The sequence below is a fragment of the Terrapene carolina genome, unplaced genomic scaffold, assembly GCF_002925995.2.
Source record: "Terrapene carolina triunguis isolate 2854851 unplaced genomic scaffold, T_m_triunguis-2.0 Scaffold53, whole genome shotgun sequence".
Classification (NCBI taxonomy): Eukaryota; Metazoa; Chordata; order Testudines; family Emydidae; genus Terrapene; species Terrapene triunguis.
The window spans coordinates 14,152,921-14,176,497 of NW_020664404.1; the positions used below are offsets into that span (position 1 = coordinate 14,152,921).

General features: G+C 45.8%; 1 protein-coding gene across 1 annotated transcript in view; it reads right to left on the reverse strand.

The window, feature by feature from the left end:
* The window catches only part of ZMAT4 (zinc finger matrin-type 4), a 172,749-nt gene that overhangs the window by 100,849 nt on the left and 48,323 nt on the right, over nt 1-23,577 (reverse strand). The window contains exon 3 of the mRNA XM_026657288.2: nt 246-335. Within this exon, the coding sequence (XP_026513073.1) occupies nt 246-335 (90 nt within the window). The remainder of the gene's footprint in view (nt 1-245; nt 336-23,577) is intronic.

Sequence of the window (23,577 nt, forward strand, 5' to 3'; positions counted from 1 at the left end):
TGGGCATTCACCCACGAAAGCTTATGCTCCAATACATCTGTTAGTCTTAAAGGTGCCACAGGACTCTCTGTTGCTTTTTACAGATCCAGACTAACATGGCTACCCCTCTGATACTTAGCATTTCAGCTACCCCAACTGGTACTTCTGGGTATGTGATTATCTGATGCTGTCACAAGTGGTACATGCCTTTGCACAGGTCACAGATTCACAAAGCAGCGCAGAATAGGGCTCTGAAACATACTCACGTTTTCTGATCGGAGCTTCTTGGCCGGGCAGCCTCCGTCTATGGGATGTAGCATGTAGTAAAGTCTCACTTTGCTCGCATGTTTCCGACTCTGTGAAGGAAGAGCGAAAACTGGTGAGGCAACAATCAAAACATTCTTACTGGACAGCAGAGAGAACCAAAACTTGAATGAGATTTATCAGCCCCCTTGATAAATATCAGTCCTGGGATGCGAGAGGGGGAAACCTTTAGTGAGTAACTCCTACATTCAGAGAACATTTCACAGAGCTTTCACCATGACTGCGGAACAGAGTTTAATCCTGGAGATATTGTAAAGCCATCAGATATAGAGATAAATGGTACAACTTCATCTTGAATGCTGCATTCAGTCCTGGTTGCCCAGCTCCATGAAGATGGTGCAGAAATGGAAAAGGTTCAGAGAATGGCAACACAAATTATTAGAGGCAAAGAAAGATTTCCATCCCAGGTAAGATTTAATAACAAAGGATTAGACATTTATATGAACAACTGGAACTTCCACAATTGCTGTACTTAAGATAGGATAAAAATGTATAAGGGATATAAAACCTAATGCTCCAGGAAATAAGTAACTCAATAACTGCATAGGGTTAGGGCAAAACTTCCCCTATGTGCAAATTATCAGATCATTGTGCATTATAGAGCTTTTATGCCTTCCTCTGAAGCATCTGGTGGTGTCCACTGCCAGAAACAGCATACTGGACTAGATGGACCTTGGTCTGAGCTAGCATAGAAATCCTGATTCTCCTTCTCTCCCTTTTTTTAGTGGTAGTCTCAGATAAACCTTGCCCAATACTCTGAAAATCTGGGAGGTTGATTGTTCCTGGAACTAAGCTCCACTGGCAGGGAAAAGGCCCAAGTTAGTTTCATAGTTGTTAAAAAAACAACCCTCCCACCTCCCGCCCCAAACAAACATTCTGCTCCCAACTGCTAATGCTCTGTTTTGTTTGATAACAGCCATCAACCTCTCAGGAAGTGGGAATAAAAGATTTGTGGACTTAAAGAAGAGAGACCCCCATCGCCCACAGGCCCAAGTTCCATGTGGGGCACTAATTGCTCCACAATAAAATACACTTCCAAGGAATGAACTCTTCCCAGGTTAGCAACTTGGGGACTGTTTTCCCTCCCCCAAGAATATTTAGGACAGTTGCTTTGCTTGCTCAGTAACTTTCCCAAAGAGTCTAGCCAGCAATCAATCAATATGTGCATAAACACAGCAGCAACCGCCGCCGAAGAGCCTGACGTGCCGCCCCTTCCCCTTGGCCGCCCCCAACCACCTGCTTGCTGCGCTGGTGCCTGGAGCCGGCCCTGGCACTACCCTTGCTTCATGCTCTCGGGCAGGAAATAGAACGAGAAATCAGGACGAGTGTTGAAGGGTGAAGGACCTGCTTGGTCCTCAGGTCAGTCAAATGCAAGTGAACAATACAGTACACGTGCCAGTGGCACCAGGAAACCAGCATGCTGACCAGCTAAGACACAGACCGGAGGTGACAGGGTGCCTAAATACTATGATAATGGGCCCATGACAAAGGTCAGATGGTTAGAGAGAGAGAGAGAGAGAGAATAACTATTAGTCACTGTGACAGGTTTCAGAGTAGCAGCCGTGTTAGTCTATATCAGCAAAAAGAACGAGGAGTACTTGTGGCACCTTAGAGACTAACAAATTTATTTGAGCATAAGCTTTTGTGGGCTAAAACCCACTTCATCAGATGCATGTAGTGGAAAATACAGTAGGAAGATCTATATACACAAAGAACATGAAAAAATGGGTGTTGTCATACCAACTATAACGAGAGTAATCCATTAAGGTGGGCTATTATCAGCAGGAGAAAAAAACTTTTGTAGTGATAATCAGGATGGCCCATTTCCAACAGTTGACAAGAAGGTGTGAGTAACAATAGGGGGAAAAATTAGCATGGGGAAATAGTTTTTACTTTGTGTAATGACCCACCCACTCCCATTCTTTATTCAAGCCTAATTTAATGGTATCCAATTTGCAAATTAATTTCAGTTCTGCAGTTTCTTGTTGGAGTCTGTTTTTGAAGTTTTTTTGCAACTTTTAGGTCTGTAATCGAGTGACCAGGGAGATTGAAGTGTTCTCCGACTGGTTTTTGAATGTTATAATTCTTGACGTCTGATTTGTGTCCATTTTATTCTTTTGCGTAGAGACTGTCTGGTTTGGCCAATGTACATGGCAGAGGGGCATTGCTGGCACATGATGGCATATACCACATTGGTAGATGTGCAGGTGAACGAGCCTGATAGTGTGGCTGATGTGATTAGGTCCTATGATGGTATCCCCTGAATAAATATGTGGACAGAGTTGGCAACGGGCTTTGTTGCAAGGATAGGTTCCTGGGTTAGTGTTTTTGTTGTGTGGTGTATGGTTGCTGGTGAGTATTTGCTTCAGGTTGGGGGGCTGTCTGTAAGCGACAGTATCTCTGCCAACTGTCTTAGGATAGCTCAGGAACGGAGAGAGTAACATCAACATTGTCTCATATATACAAAATAAATAAATAACATCCTCTGATGGCAAGTACTTAGCACTATAAATATTCCAGTTTTTAAATGGCTGAAAATAACCACCACTTAGAAATAGGCTGAGAGCAGTTAAACTCCAGACCTGGTTATTTCAGTTTCAGTTACAAGAAAAGTGCCGTTGAGACAAAAAGAAAACTGGAAATAACAATTACTTGAAATTGCATTGAGGGTCAATTTCATGCTATTTCTTGCATTAATAATTTTGCATTTTAAGCAAAGTCATTACTGTGATTCAAACCGCATTTGTTTCATGCTTCTAGGAGTGGCCAGTACCAACCTCCCTCTTGGTTAATTAAGCCGCTTGCCCCTTAGTGCTCCCAATTCTGCTAGAGACAAAACTCCTTCCCACATTTATTTTTATGTCTGACAGAACCCCAAGGCCTTCAAAGAGAAAGACTCTACAGCAGGGATGCAGAAGAGTCGTCTAATTTGTGACAGAGAACACACTTTGTGTAATGCTTTAATAAATCTCCTACATTATCAAGTTCTTCTGGCAAAGTCATACATCAAATATGCGTCTCCTTGAAATCCTGTGTTAACCCAGAGCAAGGAAATTCGGTCCACCCCAGCAGGATCTGCTGAGCAGGCACCTAGCATTCCCAAATTATTCATGCTGCAGCAAAGTTTTCAAAGGGCTTGTTTTTGTGCAGAAGGGACAGAAGCGTTTGGAGGTGCCTAGGTGGAATAATTCTTTTTCCAAGCTCATAGGAGGGAGCTGGTAAATGCTAGTTCCACACTGTGCTCTGGACAGCTGAAAAGGGAAAATGAAATGTACTCCTCACATTAGTAAAAACCCTGTGATTTTTAATATATAAAGAAGGATTAAAGCTTCCACAGCAAGAGCCCTAAGTTGCTGCAAACAAGTTTTTAGGGCATCGCTTAATCAGAATCAGAGTCCTTGTCTTCCTGTAGATCTAAGGGGAGAAATCTGCAGCTAACAGACACACAGACAAAATCCAGACATGCATAGCAGCTATTATTATGCAAACAAGTTTGCTCTGAATCTCCATTTTTGAGTGCCCTGCAGAACAACTGCACCACTAGATTATAATTTCAGATCACAGATTTGCAATTTTAAAAAATTAAATTACCATTAAAGAGTGGCGGAACAGTTTTTCCATGGCGAACGTGGAGCTAAATTTGTATGCGTAAATGTGACTGTGCATTTTAAGCAGGATCATGCAATGAATTAAAACAAACAAATAAAAAGATGGAACAAATCAGTGCAGATAAATAGTGTCACGTATCTTTCCCCACCTCCTCTTCTTATAAGGCTTCAGAAAATGGATTTTCCCTGACAGACCTCAAGTCTGTCTAAAACCAGTTTGGTTAGAGCTAAATAGAGGAAAATCCAAATGCCTGTACTATCAAAGATTAAAAGTCAAGGCACGTGATTAAGCAATTTAAAAATGACAGAGTTAATCCATTTGAATTTTAAAGGATTGAGCTGAGCAAGTCAGTCCCATATGTCACTGGTCCCACCAAGTTTCTTCCTTGAACTTGTAGCAATAGCATATGAACTTTTCTTTGTGTTTCACTCACCAGAGATCTGCACAACTGGAAACCTGGGGCCTGCTCCAGCGCTCAGTAAAGTCAGTGCAAAGGCTCTCAATGATTTCAGTGGGCTTTGGATTGGGCCCGAACTGGGCAGGAAGTATTGAGAGTGACACTGATACTTCGCATTTGGACGCAGTACATAGCACTGAATGGGCCTTGTTCTCAGCTGCACTGTGGGGCACAGGTGCTTTGCACTGCACTGGCAGTGTAAAAGAGGACTACCAGTGAGCGTCAGTGTAACGCACAGCCACTGTCAGACCCCTTTGCACTGAGAGTGGTACGAACAAAAGAAAATCAGGCCCAGTGTTGTTATGATGCTCTGAAGCTGTTAAGTAATTAATCGATGAACCCTCACATCCCCCCTGTCAGGAGGAGAATATCCCCATTTCACAGCTAGGGCAGGGATGCACCTAGCAGTTAATGGCCTGAAGTCACCGGGTACAGAGAGGACTCTGCTCCTCATGGGGTCCGACCCCAAGGGGCTTGGCCAGCGTCACACTGCACAGATGTGATGCAGCCAGGTAGTTCCTGTGGTTAAAACCTGGGACTGCAGACTCAGAATTCTGAGTTCTGTCACAGCTGTACCACACACTCCCTGGGTGACCCTGGGAACGCCTCAGCTCCCCTGCTCTAAACAGGGATATTGATTCTCACCAGCCTCACTTGGGAGTGGCGAGGTTTGATCCCATGTTAGGAACACAGACCCTGCCAGCCTGGATCAGACCCCAAATCCAGCTACACCTCTACCCTGATATAACGCTGTCCTTGGGAGCCAAAAAATCTTACCGCGTTATATCAAACTTGCTTTGATCCGCCGGAGTGCGCAGCCCTGGTCCCCCAGAGCACTGCTTTACAGCGTTATATCCAAATTCATATTATATCGGGTCGCGTGATATCGCGGTAGAGGTGTAATTCAGCACCCTCTTTCTGACGATGCTCAGCACTAGAGGCTTGAGAGGAAGGTGTAGGAACCCGGCAGTAGTAGATGTGGGAAAATCTGCCCCCATGGAGGTTTCAGCCTAACCCCTAATACAGACTGTTATATCCATTGTAAAAATTTATTTAGAACACTTTGTCATCATCACATGGAAAGAGCTGTGAGTGCAAAGCATTCTTACTAGGACAATGTGGCTTTTCTATTTTGGTCTGTTTAGTTCTACGCTTTGTGCAGTCTAGCTGTATGTAGCTATACTCTGCTGTCTGGCTGAGTTTATATGCAGTACAGAAAGATTATTTTTAAAGATTAAAAGACAAGATTTTAGTAAATCGTTTTAAGTGTTCTTTTCTGGATGAGACAAAGTGCTGTGCAATAAGTGATCTCAAAAAATCATCATTAAAAGGCAACCAAAGCTCCATCTCTATGTAAAACACCTTTATTATATCTTTAGATTTATACGTGCTGAAAAAGGGAAATTATATGCTCTAGGCATAACTTCAAAATCTAGATCAATAAAGATCCCTCACATAAATGAACTGCAGCTAATATTATCCAGCAGAGCTTTGCTTCTAGCCTAGAACTCAGGACCTATCCCAAACCTTTGCAAGTATTTAGTAAGCCTCTCATTTACTGTAAGGGGTAGGAGATAATGGGGCAGATTTGTCAACCCACTTTATCTGTGGTACTTCCTGCATTTACATGTGTATTTATCACCTTAACTTGTCAAGAGCAAAGTGATTATTTACAACATCCTGCTTGCAAACAGTCCTGCTGGTCCCTCCAAGCTGCAGACTTGAAATCTGCAGCTTGGAGGTGTTGGAAAGGGGAAGTGTTAAGAGAGGTGGTGACATGACACTGCCTGGCAGCTTCTCTGCTGCACTGTGCTCTGCAAAGAACTTAAAATGCCTCTGAGCAGAACAAATTTCTTCAGGAGAAAAGTGTTTTGAATCGAACTTGGGGGCCCAGTTGAACAGTTTCTAGCCCTTCACCACGTTTCAGAGAACAAAGGGGCATGAAGACATTCAGCTACTACAGCAGTGAGTACTGTCGATGCTAATAAATACATACGAAGTGCCCCATTTCCTCCTCATTACATGCTTTGAGTCAGTTCTGTGTACAAAGATGCTGTGGGAGATCACTCCAAACTAAATGAGAACCATGGTAGGTTGATATAACTCTGCCTCTTCTGACAGTTTGCAACCAAGTTCTTGTAGTTGTCAGGGGAAAAGAGCCTAAACCAGAACCATTTACCTGAATTTGGAGGTATTTGGATAAAATGGGACCTAGGCCTGGACCCCTGATTCATTTATTCACTCTAAAAAACAAAAACAGGCACATCTATCAGACTATCAGCTCTGGAACAAGAATCCTCATCCAGAAGAAATCTACTGATTCATCTCCTGTAGCCCCAAAAGTTGTCCTCGGAATGCGCTGTGTTTCTCTGTGTCTGAGTACTTCTTTAGTGGTTTAATCAAGTGCTATGCACTAGACATTTTTATTTCTAGTCTCTGTACTAAAGGAACCATCTTCAAATGGGAAAAAAACTCCGCTTAATGCAATGCAGTTTAAAGACAACTTTCTCCAATGAAATGAGCTAGGAAAGGGGCTTTTCCTTCTGCAACTGCAGAGATCTGCTAGGTCAGAGTTCGGGTACTATGGCAATAGATCAAATAAATACCTGTCCAGATAGATAATTATCTACCTACTTTGAATTTCTTTAATACAGCAAAGGTGATACAGAAGCAAAACAGCAGCCATTATTTAATGTAGGACAAACAGGAGCCAAACTCATCCTCTTGAGGCTGGCGTTATAAATCACAGTTCTGCAACAGGCTTTTATTTTGAGAGAGTGCAGCACCATAGGTGCGATTATACAATTACATTCTCTGCTGGATAATAGCAGCAAGCAGGTCCCAGGAAATTAAAGACAATGGTCGTTTCAGGCAGAGTAGCTCTGCTTGTTCAGATAGGAAACATTTGGTCTTTGACGCTGGGAGGGACTTGGGACAGGAGCTATTTTGCTTTTTATTGACGAAAGTTCTATCGAGCGGTCGGTCTTAGAGTTTTATCCTGCCGCCCATCACCATAGTATCTGGGCACCTTCGGTGCAAAATCAATAGCAACAGCCACGTCCCTACTGGATTTCATGGAGTCTCTGGCATGTCAGACCTCTGTTTGGGGTAATGGTTTGTTTTGTTTATACTGGGTGGAGGGGTGATGGGAGTGATGTTCTGTACATTTTAAAAAAAATACTCAAACCCTTATTTCCATGGTCTAATTGGCTGCACACAACAAGCTTTCTTCCAGCCAATCAGCATGCCACAAGCCAGGAACAGGAATGTGATCCATTGCTACTTACTTGGAAGTATCTCCCAATCCTGCAAGGGATTTCTTGAACACCCGAATGGGGCACAGCCACATCAGTGCCAAATACCCAGGTAAAATAATGTCCTTACTCCTACTCGAGACTCCCCTGTTCCTACATCCAAGGATCACATCACCCCTTTTGGCAACAGCATCAAAGATATTAAGTTAGTTTGACCAGATCTATTTTCCATAAACCCATGTTGACTGGCATAAATTATATTACCCTCCTTCAATTCTTTACTAAATCGAGTCCCATATCAGCCATTCCATTACGTTATCTGGGATCTGTGTCACACTGGTATGCTTATAATTCCTGGGTTGTCCAGTTTAGCCGTATTAAATATTGGCAAAACATTAGTTTCTCCAAGACCTCTGGAACTTCCCCAGTGTTTCACGACTTTTATTGAACATCAACATTAATAATCCACATGGCACCTGAGTCAGCTCCTTTAAAAATTGTTGGATGCAAGTTATCCAGACCTGATTATTTAAAAATGTCTGACTTGAGAAGATGCTGTGTAATATCATACTGAGTTACTGTTGGAATGGAAAGTATTTCATCAGCATCATATGATGAATACATCATCTGGTTTTTTCCCAAATGCAGAACAGAAATATGTGTTGAACACGCCTGCCTTTTCAGCATTGTTATTGACAATTCTACCATTCCCATCCAGGAACGGTTTGTTTTGGTTCCTTTTATTCCTAATACACTTAAAGAATTAATAGATTTAGACATTCATGGATTCCAACGACAGAAGGGACCATTGTGACCATCTAGTCCAGGGGTCGGCAACCTTTCAGAAGTGGTGTGCCGAGTCTTCATTTATTCACGCTGATTTATGGTTTCACGTGCCAGTAATACATTTTAACGTTTTTAGAAGGTCTCTATGTCTTTAATATATAACTAAACTATTGTTGTATGTAAAGTAAATAAGGTTTTTAAAATGTTTAAGAAGCTTCATTTAAAATTAAATTAAAATGCAGAGCCCCCCGGACCGGTGGCCAGGACCCGGGCAGTGTGAGTGCCACTGAAAATCAGCTCGCGTGCCGCCTTCGGCACGCATGCCATAGGTTGCCTACCCCTATCTAGTCTGTACAAAACAGGACACAGAACTTCCCCAAAATAATTCCTAGAGCATATATCTTTTAGAAAAATATTCAATTTTAATTTAAACTGTATCAGTGATGGAGAATCCACCACGATCCTTGGTAAATGGAAATTGCTTCTTATTGTCCTTAACAATACGAGCTATAGATTTCTCCTGGTGTCCTTTCAGCATCAGTTCGTAGCTTCTAGTTTATATTCACTGCTATCAACTTCTTTCCCCCCATATTTTACTTGTATATCTATAAATGTTATAGCTACTTTTACTTCCTCGCTAAGCCAGGTTGCTATTTTAACCACCATAGCCTTCTTTCTCAATTGTGGCTTTTTGAGCAGCAAGGGAAATGTTCTTCACTTTTTCAGTTTCAATTCCTTCTCCCAGCTCATTTTGCTTATAATTGTTTTCAGCATTGTGAAATTGGTTCTTTCAAAGCACCTAGTACATATTTATTGGTTTGGACTTTACATTTGTTATGTGCAAACAGAATGGGTAAGTCATGAACACTTGCACGTACACAATCACTAATTTTTAGTTCTACAATCAATCCCCCCTTATCTGTCAAGACAGGGTCCAATACAGACTTCCCTGTGGTGGATGCAACACTTTTGGAGTTAGGAAATGATCATCTATACTTTTTAGAAATGTCAAGGACGTTTTAATTCTGGCAGCATGAGACCTTCAGCATGTCACTCAGAATGAAGTCCCCCAGGACATAGCAGCTTCCTCCCCACACACACACACACACACCATATATAAGGATCACACTGCTGAGGGACTTGCATCTTGTTTAAAGCACTGACATACTTCTTACCCTTGCAGAGTTCATGATGTGGCTCCAGCTAAGAACTGTCATCTGGTGGACTCCACATGCAATCCAGGAATAACGGAGTTATGCTCCCAACTGTGTCAACTTGGTCAAGTCACCTAACCACTTTGTGCTTCAGTTTCCCTATCGGTACAATGTGGATAATAATTTGTACCGATGTGTGAGGATTCACAGATTGATGTCTTTATAGTACTCTGACTACTGTACATCAATTCTAGTATCAGTGTTCTTGTTGTCAGACCACACTCTGCCCTTTTGACATCCCTCTGCCTGGCGAGTAGCTATGTATGCAAGAAGAGAGACTTCTCTCTGGATACACACACAACTTCTCCTCATGCCAATGAGAGTTACGCACAAGGTCAGGCAAGACCAGATCTCCTAACCTTTGCAGGAGCTGTCTGGTTACGTGGTTCTGGCTGGGAAAGTTTTGCAAGTCCTACCAGCTTTTCCTTTCTTTCTTTCTTTCTTCACTTCACTAGTGTAAATCAGGATTAGGGCCAATGAAGGCAATGGAATTACACCAGTGTGTCCAGTGGTGGGAGAGGGGAATGAGGCTCTTGGGAATCCATGTTGTTCTTGTTTCTCTATAGGATTTCTTCCATATTTAGAATATCCACACTATGGCCTAGTCTACACTACGAGTTTAGGTCGAATTTAGCAGCGTTAAATCGAATTAAGCCTGGACACATCCACACGACGAAGCCCTTTTTTTTCGACTTAAAGGGCCCTTTAAACGGGTTTCTTTACTCCACCTCCGACGAGGGGATTAGCGCTAAAATCGGCCTTGGCAGGTCGGATTTGGGGTAGTGTGGACGGAATTCAACGTTATTGGCCTCCGGGAGCTATTCCACAGTGCTTCATTGTGACCACTCTGGACAGCACTCTCAACTCAGATGCACTGACCAGGTAGACAGGAAAAGCCCCGCGAACTTTTGAATTTCATTTCCTGTTTGCCCAGCGTGGAGAGCACAGGTGACCACACAGAGCTCATCAGCACAGGTAACCATGATGGAGTCCCAGGATCGCAAAAGAGCTCCAGCATGGACAGAACGGGAGGTATGGGATCTGCTCACCACATGGGGAGACGAATCAGTGCTAGCTGAACTCCGTAGCAGTAAACGAAATGGCAAAATATTAGAAAAAGTCTCAAAGGCCATGAAGGACAGAGGCCATAACAGGGACGCACAGCAGTGCCGCGTGAAAATTAAGGAGCTAAGGCAAGCCTACCACAAAGCCAGAGAGGCAAACGGAAGGTCCGGGGCAGAGCCGCAAAGATGCCGCTTCTACGCGGAGCTGCATGCCATGCTAGGGGGTGCAGCCACCACTACCCCAACCATGTGCTTTGACTCCATCAATGGAGAATCACGCAACAGGGAAGCAGGTTTGGGGTACGAGGAAGATGATGATGAAGACAATGAAGATAGCTCACAGCAAGGAAGCGGAGAAACCGGTTTCCACAACAGCCAGGATATGTTTATCACCCTGGACCTGGAACCAGTAACCCCCGAACTCACCCAAGGCGTGCTCCCAGACCCTGAGGGCACACAAGGGACCTCTGGCGAGTGTACTTTTGTAAATATTACACATGGTTTAAAAGCAAGCGTGTTTAATGATGATTAATTTGCCCTGGCAATCGCGGCCAGTACAGCTACTGGAAAAGTCTGTTAACGTGTATGGGGATGGAGCAGAAATCCTCCAGGGACATCTCCAGAAAGCTCTCCTTCATGTACTCCCAAAGCCTTTGCAAAAGTTTTCTGGGGAGGGCTGCCTTATCCCATCCGCCACGGTAGGACACTTTACCACGCCAGGCCAGTAGCACGTAGTCTGGAATCATTGCATAACAAAGCATGGCAGCGTATGGTCCCGGTGTTTGCTGGCATGCAGACAACATCCATTCCTTATCTCTCTTTGTTATCCTCAGGAGAGTGATATCATTCAGGGTCACCTGGTTGAAATGGGGTGATTTTATTAAGGGGACATTCAGAGGTGCCCGTTCCTGCTCGGCTGAACAGAAATGTTCCCCGCTGTTAGCCACGCGGTGGTGGGGGAGGAGTGAAGTGATCATCCCAGAGAATTGGGTGTGTGTGGGGTGGGGGGTAGTTGGGTTTGTGCTGCATGTTAACCCGGAAACCGCAGCCCCTCCTTTTACATTGCAAACCCATTTTAAATGGCCAACCCAACGGGTGCTTGGTATGGGAAATGAGGGCGCTACTGTTTGAAACCATTCCCACATGTTAAGAAGGTTAAAAAAGCCAAAAGACTGTGGCTTACCATGGCTGCCTGCAAGCCAAAATCTGTTGCCTGGCACCGCGTGAGTTATCTCTCACACCAAACCGGCAGGCCCTCAATATAAGAGGAAAAATGCGACCTTGTAACGAAAGCACATGTGCTGTGTAATGTGAACAGCAAAATTTAACGTGAAAGAGTGTACCCATTGTTCTCTAAAATGTGTCTTTTTTAACCACCTCTCCCTTCTCCTCCACCAGCTGCAAATGTTTCTCCTTCACAGAGGCTAGTGAAGATTAGAAGGAGAAAACGGCAGACTCGGGATGATATGTTCTCAGAGCTCCAGATGTCCTCCCACGCTGACAGAGCACAGCAGAATGCGTGGAGGCAGTCAATGTCAGGGTGCAAAAAAGCACAATATGAACAAGAGGAGGGGTGGTGGGCTGAATCACGGGCTGAAGAGAGCAAGTGGCGGGCTGAAGAGGATAGGTGGTGTTAGCTTGCTGACAGAAGGCAAGAGTCGATGCTCCGGCTGCTGGAGCATCAAACTGATATGCTCCAGCGTATGGTTGAGCTGCAGGAAAGGCAGCAGGAGCAGAGACCGCCACTACAGCCCCTGTGTAACCAACAGCCCTCCTCCCCAAGTTCTATAGCCTCCTCACCCAGACACCCAAGAACGTGGTGGGGGGGCCTCTGGCCACCCAGTCACTCCACCCCAGATGATTGCCCAAGCATCAGAAGGCTGGCCTTCAATAAGTGTTAAAGTTTTAAACTGCAGTGTGTCCTTTTCCTTCCCTCCTCCCCCACCCCTCCCGGGCTACCTTGGCAGTTATCCCCCTAGTTGTGTGATGAATTAACAAAGAATGCATGAATGTAAAGTAACAATGACTTTATTGCCTCTGCAAGTGGTGCTCAAAGGGGGGAGGGGAGGGTGGTTAGTTTACAGGGAAGTAGAGTGAACCGGGGCGGGGGGGGGCAGAGGGTTCATCAAGGAGAAACAAACAGAAGTTTCACACCGTAGCCTGGCCAGTCACAAAACTCGTTTTCAAAGCTTCTCTGATGCGCACCGCGCCCTGCTGTGCTCTTCTAACCGCCCTGGTGTCTGGCTGCGCATAATCAGCAGCCAGGTGATTTGCCTCAACCTCCCACCCCACCATAAATGTCTCCCCCTTACTCTCACAGATATTGTGGAGCGCACAGCAAGCAGCAATAACAATTGGAATATTGGCTTCGCTGAGGTCTATCCGAGTCAGTAAACTGCGCCAGTGCGCTTTTAAACGTCCAAATGCACATTCCACCACCATTCGGCACTTGCTCAGCCTATAGTTGAACAAGTCCTGACTACTGTCCAGGCTGCCTGTGTACAGCTTCATGAGCCATGGCATTAAGGGGTAGGCTGGGTCCCCAAGGATAACAATAGGCATTTCAACATCCCCAACGGTTATTTTCTGGTCCGGGAAGAAAGTCCCTTCCTCCAGCTTTTGAAACAGACCAGAGTTCCTGAAGACGCGAGCATCATGTACCTTTCCCGGCCATCCCACGTTGATGTTAGTGAAACGTCCCTTGTGATCCACCAGGGCTTGCAGCAGCATTGAAAAGTACCCCTTGCAGTTTATGTACTCGGTGGCTTGGTGCTCCGGTGACAGTTTGGGAATCCCATTGCAGCAAAGCCATCCACTATGACCTGCACGTTTCCCAGAGTCACTACCCTTGATATCAGCAGGTCTTTGATTGCGTTGGCTACTTGGATCACAGCAGCCCCCACAGTAGATTTGCCCACTCCAAATTGATTCCCGACTGATCGGTAGCTGTCTGGCGTTGCAAGCTTCCACAGGGCTATCGCCACTCGCTTCTCAACTGTGAGGGCTGCTCTCATCCTGGTATTCTGGCACTTCAGGGCAGGGGAAAGCAAGTCACAACGTTCCATGAAAGTGCCCTTACGCATGCGAAAGTTTTGCAGCCACTGGGAATCGTCCCACACCTGCAACACGATGCGGTCCCACCAGTCTGTGCTTGTTTCCTGGGCCCAGAATCGGCGTTCCACGCCATGAACTTGCCCCAGTAACACCATGATTTGCACATTGCTGGGGCCCGTACTTTGTGAGAGGTCTATGTCCATGTCAATTTCTTCATCACTCTCGTCGCCGCGCTGCAATCGCCTCCTCGCCTGGTTTTGCTTTGGCATGTTCTGGCTCTGCATATACTCCAGGACAATGCGCGTGGTGTTCATAGTGCTCATAATTGCCGCGGTGATCTGAGCGGGCTCCATGATCCCAGTGCTATGGCGTCTGGGCTGAAAAAAGGCGCGAAACTATTGTCTGACAGAGGGAGGGAGGGGCGAGTGATGACATGGCTTACAGGGAATTAAAATCAACAAAGGTGGCTGTGCATCAGGGAGAAACACAAACAACTGTCACACAGAATGGCCCCCCCAAAGATTGAACTCAAAACCCTGGATTTAGCAGGCCGTTGATTTCACAGAGGGAGGGGGAAGCAACTGAATACAGAACAAATCTGGTCCATCTATTTTTTACATCTTAAGCTGGCAGCAGACGGTGCAGCATGACTGATAGCCATCGGCATCTTCTGGGTGCTTGGCAGAAGATGCTGTACTACGACTGCTAGCCATCATCGTCAAGACAGTTCAATAGGACTGCCAGCAGGACAGTCTCCAGGAGACAAAACATGTCTGCCCAGGTGCCTCTGACCGAACTCACTGAGGAATACGATGACGATGGATACCAGTCGTAATACACCATCTACTGCCAAAAGGCAAGGAACTGTTGCTGTATAGCAATGCAGCCCCACGCCTGCCAGCACCCAGATAGCCGATGACGCCTACCAGTCATACTGCACCATCTACTGCCAAAAGGCAATTAGCTGCTGCTGTGTAGCAATGCAGTACCACGTCTGCCGGCACCCAGATGACATATGGTGACGGTGAGCTGAGCTGAGCAGGCTCCATGCTTGCCGTGGTATGTTGTCTGCACAGGTAACCCAGGTAAAAAGGTGCAAATCGATTGTCTGCCGTTGCTCTGACGGAGGGGGAGGGGCCTGACGACATGTACCCAGAACCCCCCGTGACACTGTTTTTGCCTCATCAGGCATTGGGATCTCAACCCAGAATTCCAATGGGCGGCGGAGACTGCGGGAACTGTGGGATAGCTACCCACAGTGCAACGCCCCGGAAGTCGATGCTAGCCTCGGTACTGTGGACGCGGTCCACCAACTTAATGCACTTAGAGCATTTTATGTGGGGACACACACAATCGACTGTATAAAACCAATTTCTATAAAACCGGCTTCTATAAATTCGACCTAATTTCATAGTGTAGACATACCCTATGGTCCAAATCCTGGTCCCACTGAAGCCACTGGCAAAACACCCATTGGAGTTAAAAGGGAGCAGCTTTGGCCCATTGTGCTCTGTGTATTGATTTACAGGTTAGAAAATTTGGAACCCCAAGGTATGAACTTTCTGTTTTAGGAGTCACACATTCTAAGATGAAATCTTTAACCTTAGTGATACGTGCAGCCAAAGTATCTCCTATCTAACACCACAAACTGAACATATCCTGCAAGGAGGGAAATGTTTCACTCTACACTCCATGATGCTTGAACACAGTTGTATTACCAGAGAGACTGTGCGCTGTGACTGGTGCTATATGCTAGCAGAGCAGACCAGAGGACTTTTTGGCTATGAGACTGAGTACATTTAAAGACCTCTTTCCCCTTCAGGCCTTCTTTGGTCTTTTGCTCCAGGCAAATCTTGCACATGGGTTGATATTTGGTTGGTATTTCAGGACGATTTTCCGTGCAGCTCCAAGCACAGGGAGAAAATCACTTAGAGCAGGGGAAGAGTCTCTGTGGAATATCTGTTTCTCACTGCAACTTTTATATTTGTTGTTTGTCAGCCACAAACTTTTTGATTGCACCCAAGCCCTTTATCAACGTCTCAGTGGCATTTTAAATTCTTTAAGCCTGCAGACCTACAGTTCTTCTATTTATTTATTTTTTCGAATTAGAAGTTTTAGCCTCACGGCAGCTGCTGCTGTCGTCACCCAAGAGAGGAGCAATCCTGCACTGCTTCCGTGCATATCACATTCTGTGTACCCTGCCCTTTTAAATATTTCTTCCCTTAAAAAGCCAACGTGGCTTTCTTTAACAATTCTACTCATTTGATCTCTCCCCTCTGTAGTGCTCATCAAAGGTGCCCCATTGACAGACCCGCCCTACATACTGAAGTCTTCTGTCTAGCCACAGAACAGGTCAGCATTGCACAAGCTTCCCTATGCCACCTGCTGACAACATGCCTCATCCAGAGCACGCAGGGAATGCTTCTAGGAGGGAAAGGAGAGCTCCTCCCTGTGGGACATTCTACCTTGGCTGCAAATTTCAGCAAGGTGTGACAGAGGGAAAGTGTATTAGTAAACATATGCTATTTGTTCCTTGTCAGGCACAATGCTACATCACTAGCCCTGTGTGCAATGGCAGGCCAACCCAGGGAGCATGAAGAGATAGTGCAGGCAAACCTGCATCAGCACACACTTCACATTGCTAATTGCCACCTTCATAGAAGTTTTGCTTCAACTTTGGATTTGTGTAACCTACAGATCTTCCTACATGTTCCTTTTAAAAGCAAAGCCCACTGAGATATCACAAACAAGTATTTTAAGCAGATATAGCTGGTGCGTCTGAGCCCAGAGTCAGTTAACAGGATGACTGTAGACTTTCAAGGTGTGTATTAACTTAACTACTGATACTGGAACTGCAATACCAAATTGGAAAAGCACTGGAATGGGTTACCTAGGGAGGTGGTGGAATCTCCTTCCTTAGAGGTTTTCAAGGTCAGGCTTGACAAAGCCCTGGCTAGGATGATTTAGTTGGGGATTAGTCCTGCTTTGAGGAGGGGGTTGGACTAGATGACCTCCTGAGGTCCCTTCCAACCCTATTCTATGATTCTGTTATATACACACACACACACACACATATATATATTATTTTGCTGTGTTGGTTTTATTTTAGTATCATGTATTTGAAACAAATTGTTGTAAAAGTATGTCAGTGTGACAGTTTCAGTAGGGCCCCAGTGCACAATGTGTGGGTGGATTTTGTCAGAATGCATGGAGACAGCTAATCCTTCATCTCACGAATACCTGAAATCTAAATCAAAAGTGAAAGTTGCAAGCTTAAAAACCTTAGTGAAAAGCAACAATGAAGACTTTGAAAGAAACGAATGTCCCCTCACGCCTCACTGGATCTGTCCTGACTAACTGATTTATTATCTTAATTATGCTCACTATTATTTCAAGAGCAATATACATGTATTGCTGGTAACAATGCCGGCATCCCTACTGACTTTCAATCACTGTTAACGTCAGCAGAGCATGAACTTCAGGGTCTCACCCTTGGTGTATTTCTCTGGTTTTCTGAAAGAAGCCTCTATAGCTTAAACTATTTTCATCCAGAAATGTGATGTTGTTTGAAAGGAGCCCTGGAATGAAGTCAAATTATATCAGGCTCTATCTATTCTGCTGTTGCTGCTACTTCTCCTCAACAATAGATTTTGGCACTAGGAGTGCATTAGAGATTATGTTTGGCCATTAATGTTGACAACAACATGCTAATAAGTAGTCTTGTAAAGAACCAGTTTAATCTAAATTTGTTTTATAGAGAGCAATGTGATCTAGTGGTTAATGCTATCCTGGTGACTCTACTTACTGTATGCAGAAAATGGGGAAAAGGTAGGTAGTAACCATCTCATCATAAAATATCTGTCAATGTGTTTCTTTAGTACAACATACAAGGCTATATTTACCTAGACCAATTTTCACTTCTGCTATTAAACTGTACTTTAGAAATTGGCTGTTTTGTTGTGGTATCTGAGCATGATACACACGTGTACACAAAGGCTAATGCAGGACCATGCACACATTCTCATGCACATCAGTTTATTTTTCTTTACTGCTCCTTGTAACATTAACACAAAAATATTCAAAATATTCAGAAGTGTTGAATTTTGCCTCCCACGCTCAGTCCTGGCTGCAGGGGTCTGCACCTGTGGGACATAGGGGTAGTAAGGTCAATGCATGAGGTATGGTTCTGCCACTGAAAATGACTTGTAGTCAGTACAGCACAACTACTCAGGGGCCTTCAGGCTCTTGAGATGATGAGGAGGTCTGTGAATATACAGTATCTGGATCTGTATGACACAGTCATTTTAGATTATTCTGCAGTCAATATTTCCTGCTCAACTGTGCCCATTCTGCTCCACAGCTTGATCAGTAATTTGTCCCTCATGTTGCACAATCTTTCAAGATGACTGTTTTATTGCCATAAATTTTCCAAATCTCTGCTGTGTTGCCATATATTCGCTCCTTAGGAATGGAAGCTAAAGACCCACTTGGAGCCGTTAGCAATAAGCATGCCTAGCGCAGTAACCGTAGCAAAACTTAATCCGTCAGTGAAAAACTGCTTTTGAGATAGAGACGCTCGACGATATGTCAAAGGAAAATTAGCCCACGGAGAAAATCAGAAGCACAGGGCAATTAATGGATGCCTTCCCTGCTATGGATTGGAAGTCGAGGAACAGGCAGTAGGAGGGAGAAAAATGATTTTGCAGGTATACATTCTAGCCTGTAGCATCACATATAGGAGCTCTCTTCAGATGCTCAAAGCCTATCCTAGCACCTTTGGTCCTAGCATTTATTGAATGGCATGTGTGCTCTTCCTCCACATTAATATTTCAGATACAGGATTGCTTTTCTGGGCAAACACATTGTGGTCTTTTACTGTACTGATAGTAAATAATGCCTATTATTCCTTCAGACAGGAGACATTTGGCACAAAATTCCCTACACCTGGACAGCCTGAGCGGCAGCAGATTAACATCAGGAGCATTCAATCTATTCACGGAAAAAGAATATTGATGAGGCTGTCAATACCATTCATGAGAATCACTTGTCTATGACAAGGCAAGAGATTCCAAAGAGCCCTCAGTTCCTAGAGACCAAGCCAAAGGACATGGTACTTTCTTTCTTTCCCTTAGTTTTCTCAACATCAGAATTTTAATCAGCTTGTCTCTGCTATTCCCCACATTTCGGTCTCCACAGCAAACATTTGGTTATTCATTGCCTTGTTTATGAGGGGAGCCAATAACACCACATTCCAACTGCACCTTCCTGGGCTTCTCTTAAAAACCCAACATATTTCTTTATTTTAGATCAAAAAATAAAATATTGTTCAAGCACCTGAAGCCATAAAGTTTACACTGAAGAAAAGTGTTATAGCTGTGTAGTGAATCGGCCTGGCTCCCAACGGCCCCTGAGAGGGAGGAGCCGGAACGGGCACCCAAGTGGGCGGAGCCACCGCCACCTGTTCCCGCCCCCCGGAAGTCAAGGGGCGGGACAGGAAGTATAAAAGCCAGGCCCCAGCACTCAGTTGGAGCCCAGCGGCCGGAGAGGCCAGACGCTCCTGCTCGGGCTCCTGTTAAACCGCGCTTGCCCCGAGCCAGGTATCCTGCCGCGGCTGGACCGAGCCTCCCCAGAGCCAGGTACCCCGAGGCGGACTGGCCGAGCCTCCCCAGAGCCAGGTACCCCGAGGCGGACGGACTGAGCCTGCCCCGAGAGCGGTACCCCGAGGAGCGACCCGAGCGTCCCCCTGACCCAAGACCGGAGGAGCGGCCCGACCTAGACAGCCCTCAGCAAGACGAGGAGCCCATGGTGTGGGACCCCGCTGCCGAGCCCAGCGAGGAGCAGGTACCCATGGAGGAGGAGGAGATGGGAAGTGGCCCGGGGATAGCAGACCCCGAACCGATGTCAGTGTGTTGCGGGCAGGATCCCCACTGACCCCGCGGCAGACGGACTGCTGCGGATAGGGCCCCGGGCTGGAACACAGTGGAGTGGGTGGGCCTGTGTTCCCCCCTGCCACCCCACGCCGGGTGGCAGTCTCTCCTCCTCCCTGCCTAGGGCAAGGACTGCCCCAAAGCGCTCAGCTCCTGCTACCAGGACCTGAGCCCCTGAACTATTGTTTGTTGCCCCGCCCTGACCAAGGGCCTGGGCGTCCTGAACTTGTCTGTGCTCAGCTCCTGACACAAGGACCTGAGCCCCCCTGAACTATTGGTTGCTGCCCCGCCCTGACTAAGGGCCTGGGCTACTGGACTTTGTTTGTGCTCAGCTCCTGAGGTAAGGACCTGAGCTCAGCGAGTAGTGTTCTTGCCCAACCCCCGAGGCAAGGACTGGCGCCCAACCCCTAACCCTAAGTGTTAGGTGCCCCGCCCGGACTGAGGGCCGGGGCTGGGCTATTAGCGTTATTGGCTCAACCTGAAGGAAGGTTCTGAGCCCCTTGGACCCTTGTGTGTGGCCCGCCCAGAGCTAGCGTTCGGGCATATCTAACGTTGCACTTTTGTTTAGCCCCCGCCTGAGGGGCGGAACCCCGAGACCTTCGGAATCCGAAGACTGGTCCAGGCCGTGTAGTGAGTCGGCCTGGCTCCCGACGGCCCCTAAGAGGGCACGACCCCCGCACCGGACTATTACAAGCTGCTTCAAGAGCAAATGCGGTAATGAATATGCAGCTCAAGGCGAAATCTGAAGGCGACTGCATATTCAGTAATTTTACTGCGGGATTTTCAAGGAGAAACTTGCAAATAAATGTGAATGTCTTTCAAACGGCTGCAAGTGCTTCTGTATGGAGCTGAAAACTCACCAGGACTTCCCGAGAAAGCCGATATTTAATTTACAGTGTAAATCCCCCAAAGGAACTGCTGCAGCTCTCTGCATGGAGACAGCTGGAAGGAAGAGCTGCATTACAGATGTGAGCTGTGAGAGCTAGCAGCTATCTAAGAGCAAATGGGCTCGTTACTCAGAGGGAAGGTGAGACATAGAACCAGAGAGCGAGCGCCTGCTCTAAATATGGATTTAAATGACATTGGAGGAGAAAACTCCAAGAGATTCATTCAGGTAAACCAGCGTTCATCTGCATTTATCCCAAACTCTTTGGTCTGGAAATCACATGAGGAGAGTTTCTCTGAGATTTCCAGTTCCTCTGGCTTCAAGATGGGTCTGACTCAGGAGCGCACAAGGAGACTTCACCCAGGATTATTATTACTATTTGTCTTGCTGTAGCGCCCAGAGCCCTGTGATGGCATGTGCTGTACAGACATACAACAGGGATGCTGCTTGTCAAGCTTGTCATGTAAGTAGCACAGCTGAGCAGCAGAAGCACACAAAAGAAAAATAAAAAACAAGCTTTTCTGACCCTTGCATCAGCTTTGAGTCACTTCTTGCTTCCTCCAAACCCCAATAGCCATGTTCAGCTGAACAATGCATAAATCTAGGTACTTACATGGCCATCATCCCCACAGTATCTCTCCATGGGTGGGCCATGACTACTCTGCATGCAGAGGTTTCACCCGGACCCCGGTGCCACATTTGTTCAGGGAGCTCAGCTACAAGACAACCATCTCCAACCGCTATCCCCATATCCTTCCAGCGTCATTCTCCAGGCTAGGGGTAAAAACCTCTCTTCCTGCCTCTGCTCCCCTCCCCTCAGCCTCCCTTCCAGCGTGGTGTGTGTTTTGTATTCACCCCTCACTAGATATCAAGTGACCCCATAGCTGCAATGGGCTTCTTTTACAGAAGAGTTTCACAAGGATTTCCCTGCAAAGTGGTTTCTGGCACAGACGGAAAAGCAATTGCACCTTTGAAGGGAGAAAGACATTTTAATAGTGAAGCTTTGTTGACAAAAGCCTTGGGAACACGATTAGCACATTGTTCATGTAGCACAGTTCTTCTGATCTGAATCCCCAGGCTCTCCACGGGGCAGAGCCAGGCCTTGCAAAGGGCACTGTGCTCAGGGTTACCTACTCAGGCCATCTACTTCTGCATTTTTCCCCACCCACAGATTTTATATATATAAATCAATCCCACCATTTCAAATTGTGCTTGAAGGACACTGAATATTCAGTGCAGTCAGAGCTGGATGAAAAGGTCACCTTCCTTTAGAAGTCGCTTGGCTTTACGTCCAGCCGAGAAACAAGCCCAGTGAAGAAAGGTGCCCTTAGAACACGCCATTGAAAACCCACTGCATGTTAAAAGACTTTCCAAGTCTCTCTGACATTCCATTACCTAAATGCCATGCAGGATAGGAGAGGTGGGTGCTCAGCACTCACATTTCACATCAGAGTTAGGAACACAGGAGCAGATTCGTGGCCCGTCTAGCCCAGTGCCCTGTCTCCAATATTGTCCAGCACCCGATGCTTCAGAGGAAGGTGCAAGAAACTCCTAATACCTAGAAGTAGTTAGGAGGAGGAGAAGGGGCTGAACCCCATGCAGATCAAATGCTATCATGTATGTAAGCCAGACTGGTTTTATCCAAAATCAACCCAGATTACACCCCATATGCATAATGATTTTAATGAACGTGAGGTTTGTATCCTTTTACTCCCACCCCCTTTCTCCAGGAATTTTGCTTTCTATTTTCCAATGTGCATGGGCTCCTTTGTCACCACCAGGGCTGGCTCCAGGCACCAGCTTAACAAGCAGGTGCTTGGGGCGGCCAAGGGAGAGGGGTGGCACGTACGGCAATTCGGGGGCGGCAGGTCCCTCACTCCCTCTAGGAGCGAAGGACCTGCCGCCGAACTGCCACCGCCGATCATGGCTTTTTTTTTTTGCTTGGGGCATCAGAAATGCTGGAGCCGGCCCTGGTCACCACATGCTGCAGACAGCCTGAAAACACCTGGCGTGCACTGTACTACTTTGTCCTATTTAGTGTTTCTTCATCTGCTCCTCCAGTCATTCTGTTTCTTCCTTGATTCTCCCACAGAGAGAAAAACAGGTGAGCCAACCACAATGCAGAATGCTTGTCAGATCAAAGCAGTGCAGCATGCGGTTACCTAGCAGTGAATTTATCAGGCATCCAGATTTGGATAATTCATTGCAGTGGCACAAACAGTAACAATGACAGAAAATGGAAGAGGCCAGATTTCTCTGATAACGTATTGTACTGGAAAGAGTTCACACAAGTGTCCCTAAAACTATCATCTTGGGGTTACAGTTCTAGTTGTAATTCAAATGCTTGGTCTTCCTCGGTTTTGGTAAGTGGTATTCAGATCACTCATCACAGATAGTAAGTGTGAAAAATCGGGACAGAGGTCGGGAGTAATAGGCACTTATATAAGTCCAAGCCCTGAATATCAGGACTGTCCATATAAAATCAGGACATCTGGTCACCCTACTCATCACCTACTTATCTCCATTTGTAAACTAATTAACATCTCTAAAGCAACATCCCGTGCAGCTCAACACCACAATGTGAATGGACCTTGCTAGCCTATTTTCTGCATTTAGATAAATGCAGCTTCATTGCAAGCAAATACCCCAACTCCAGCTACACACTTCAGTGCGCTCATGAGCCGCGTCCTGGATTAAAAGCAGTGTTGGAGAAAGGGGATGGTATTTGTGGATTTTAATGCAGATGAGAGCTGAGGTGCAGTAGCTGTATATGGGAGACACAGAGCAGCAGAGGGGAGAGAGTTGTAACAGACAAAATGAGCGCAGTTTTTTGTTGCATGTCTTGTTGCAAGTGAAGATATGCTGCAAACATTGATTCTTTTGTCATTTTTCCTACTACTCTTGCCCTTGGAAATAATATCGCTCAGTATCTGCAGAATTGTCAACAAATTGTTGGGGTTTTTTATTCCCTTGCAAAATAGTGCGAAAGAAAGCAAGAAATAAAGGAGTTATTCCTGATGTCT